Raw genomic sequence first — 4,016 nt, forward strand, 5'->3', positions numbered from 1 at the left:
TTGAGGCGTTTTATCCCCTTTTATCTGATTCAGTGGCGTCTGACATATGGATGATGATGGCTACCTCGCTTCCTGTGCCAGACCTGGACCCCGTTTGGTCTGGGAAATCAAAGACAAATGACAGGATAACCCTCTTGCTGCGATACCACAAGAGAACTGGTGTTTTTATAATGTGACAGTTAAACTAGCTTGTTTTGTCGCTCAAAGCCTACTTGGTAGAACGGTGAACCCTAGACAGGAAACGTACTGTAAACTACTAACGCGGTCGTCGGTCGCAGTCAACCAGCACCTGCTAACGGGTCTGACCCTTTAGCTCGGCTGGTTAGTGCGGCCGCCTGTGGATCCTATGGCCCCGGATTCAAATCCACTTGGTTACATTGGTGGCAGTGGTGGGATCTCACTGCCCTGGTAATCTGTATCCAGGTTCACGCAGCAATGGGGGTGGGATCTCAGTGCCTTAACCCTGGGAAAGTGCGCACATGGACGAAATAACGTGCAAGGACGCACTTCTCAGGACGACTGTAAACTACTGAGGAGTCTGTCACAGTCAACCAGCACCTGCTAACGGGTCTGACCCTTTAGCTCAGCTGGTTAGTGCGGCCGCCTGTGGATCCTATGGTCCCGGGGTTCAAATCCACAGTTACAGTACCAGTATGGTCCAGATGGACGCCTACCAGGTGAGCTATAGGAACAAACATTATATCCCCATGTAAGGTCACCGTACCGACCGATCAGCACCCACGGATCGCAGTTCGAGGCCTGGGGGGGGAACAGGTGTGGAAACATGGCACAAATCACTACCGGGCAGGAGCTGAGAGACGGGTGATTGTATCAAACTGATTCCCAACAAGCTGTCAAATCCAGTTTGATAATGCATGCATCAGCGCTGTCAAATCCAGTTTGATAATGCATGCATCAGCGCCGACTGGCCTGGCATCCGTTTTGGACAAAACGGACAGGTCTCATTTGAGGCGCTTCATCCCCTTTCGGCGCTGTCTGGTACGGTGATGATGTTTGATTAATTGATATGGATGATGATGGCTACCTGGCGTCCTGTTGCAGCGTACCGGTACCACATGGAGATCTGTGCCAGAGCTGGGCCCTGTTTGGAAAGCTTGAAAATCTGAAACAAACAAAGGGATAATAACCCTCTTGCTGTGATACCACAGGAGAACAGTGGGTAACAGTACTGTATATTTGCATATCGTATATGTCACAAATGTAACAGTACTATATACCAGTATGTCATGTATGTCCCTATGTCATAAATGTCATGATGTCATGCATGTCATAAATGTCACTATGAATTGAAAATGGGGGACCCTGATGTAACGTCTTTCTCTGGTCTGCATCCCCTTAACAATTGTGTGTATTGAGCCGTACTGTATTGTACCCATTCTGCAATCTGTTAATACAATTTTCATTCATTCATCATTCATTCATTCATTCAGAACTGGTGTTTGTAAATGTGACAGTTAAACTAGCTTGTTTTGATGCTCAAAGCCTACTTGCTAGAATGGTGAAGGGTACATCTGATCACACAGCCTATACCTTACTTCCTATATTTACTATTAGATACACACCCCACCAGGGCTAGGAGCAGTGGTGGAGAGGAACTAAGTATATTTACTCAAGTACTGTACTCAAGTAACATTTCAAGCTACTTGTACTTAACGTGAGTATTTTCATTTTTAGGGAACTTTATACGTTTGCTCCACTACATTTCAAACGAAATATTGTACTTTTTAATCCACTACATTTATCTGAACCCATCAGTTACTAGTTACTTATTTATTTATTTTATTTTTACTTAGAAAACATGGCAAAAATGTAAGAAGATGATGTCATTTGAAGCCTGCCAACTTCAAGCAGACATAATCAGAGCAGCATAACTGGACCACATACCACTTTAACATAACCTTTAGAGGTCAATGGATCAAGGAATGAACGTAAGCACTGGAATACACAAATGCACATCCAATAGCAAATACTTAACTATTTTTAACAATTAAGTCGAATTTGAATGGAGGACATTTACTTTTTACCAGAGTACACATTTATCTGGACATTTCCTACTTTTACTCAAGTAAAGGAACTGTGTACTTCTTCCACCACATGAAAATCGACAAATCTAACACCGGACTCATCTATATATATAAATATAAATAATACACCTCTAGTAGTTTAAAATAACTATAATAAATGTTACTCGTTCCCCAGAATCCACGAAAGAGAAGAAAAGGTAATCACGTAATTACTGTGTGTAGTGCTAAATTGCCCTATTATTATATCAGCTCCGGTGCCTCCAATCATCCAGTAGTACCGCAGTTGACACATAGAGGGAGCTAGTGTGTGCTGATGAGAGAGAGAGAGAGAGAGAGAGAGAGAGAGAGAGAGAGAGAGAGAGAGAGAGAGAGAGAGAGAGATTCTCACCGTTGGAGAGGAGGAGGAGGAGGAGGACGTGAATCAAACCGGCAACGAGGAGGACTATGTGCTGTTTAAGTGACAGCTCTGCTTCTCTCTCTGTCTGGATCATCTTCTCTATCGCTTTGGTTTTCCGCCAACTTTGACCCGCCGGCTGGGAACCAACCAACCCGCGGTGCCACACAGTGCAGCGCACCGGAGGCTCGGTGACAAGTTGTAAAGACAAAAAAGGAGGAATTCCATCACTATTTTTTTTTAAACGGCAACACTTGGATTCGGATTTTCGGGGGAATGGGGGGCGTGGATGGCGGCAGAGGCACTGCTCTTCTGCGGGAGGAGGGACGCTGCTGAACCGGTCTGCTGCTGCCTGGCTGCTGCGGGTGCCGTGGTACCGGCGTGGAGAGAGGCAGGGCGCGGGTTGGACACCAATGGAACAGCGCGGTCGCCGTCTTTGCCTACCGGATTACTTTCACATTTGAAGTGTCTTTTTTATTCTTTTGGGATTTTGTTTATTCACCCCTTTTGCGTGTCGCTCGCACGGACTGTTTTGTACTAGGCTGTGTTGGAAAGAGCGCACGGGGAGCACGCACGGAGCGCACGGAGTGTTTGGAGGCGGTGTTGGAGAGAGCGCACGCACGGAGCGCACGGACCGTTTGGAGACGGTGTTGGAGAGAGCGCACGCGGAGCACGCACGGAGCGCACGGACCGTTTGTATAGGCTGCGTGGAAAGAGCGCACGGGGCGAAGGCTGGCACACGCCGCGTAAAAGCGCAACATTTGTACCTGTTCCAAAGGCGATCAGATTTCGATCGAGTGGATATTTATACGATACAGTTGTTAGACATGATATATCAATGCATTTGACTTTATGCGATGCTGACTAATAATGGTAATAACTGCATGGGCACGGTGAGCGGGTTCACATGGATGTTCAAAATGTGTCAGAGCAGGGTATTTGAAAACTCTCCAGCGGACCCATCAAGTCATCTCCTTCGTTTGTAAATATTGACAGGTCATCAAACGCGCGCGGATAGTGTGTTGGTGGACTAAGCTTTTGATTGACTTTTTCGGGACTATTTAACTGACGGGATTTGTCTCGAATTCACCATGCATTAGGATTTGGTATAACCATGCCTTTCCTTATCGACGATCCAGATTTCATTTAGCTTACTGTCTCCCCCCCCCCCCCCCCACCATACTCGGACAACAAACCACACGCAACTCCAGACAACAACCGTATATAATGCGATTCAAAGGTCGAATGGGAACGTAATTCTCATTTAAGTGTCATTCCTCTCCTCCCCCTCCCTTCCCAAAAGTATATAGAACCTATACTGATACAGCACCCAAAATGACAAGCAGCGGACCGGTCATCGTCTACGAGTGGCTGAAGACCCTCCAGCTCTCGCAGTACGTCGAGTCCTTCGTGGACAACGGCTACGACGACCTGGAGGTGTGCAAGCAGATCGGGGACCCCGACCTGGACGCGATCGGCGTCTACATCCCGCACCACCGGCAGCGGCTGCACGACGCCGTGCAGCGGCTGAAGGATGAGGATAAAGAGACCGCCAGCAGCGGGCTCTACTTCACCCT

The 4,016-nt window shown here is 47.3% G+C and overlaps 1 protein-coding gene across 1 annotated transcript in view; it reads left to right on the top strand.

The window, feature by feature from the left end:
* Positions 1 to 3,361: 3,361 nt before the first annotated feature.
* Positions 3,362 to 4,016, top strand: part of LOC311228386 (sterile alpha motif domain-containing protein 5-like) — a gene marked incomplete at its 3' end in the record, with an annotated part of 7,580 nt that continues 6,925 nt past the window's right edge. The window contains exon 1 of the mRNA XM_084314293.1: positions 3,362 to 4,016. This exon is cut by the window's right edge and continues 304 nt beyond it. Coding sequence (XP_084170419.1) covers positions 3,775 to 4,016 — 242 coding nt within the window. The 5' untranslated portion in view covers positions 3,362 to 3,774.

This window comes from Notolepis coatsorum, assembly GCF_963971535.1.
Source record: "Notolepis coatsorum genome assembly, chromosome: 5".
NCBI lineage: Eukaryota > Metazoa > Chordata > Actinopteri > Aulopiformes > Paralepididae > Notolepis > Notolepis coatsorum.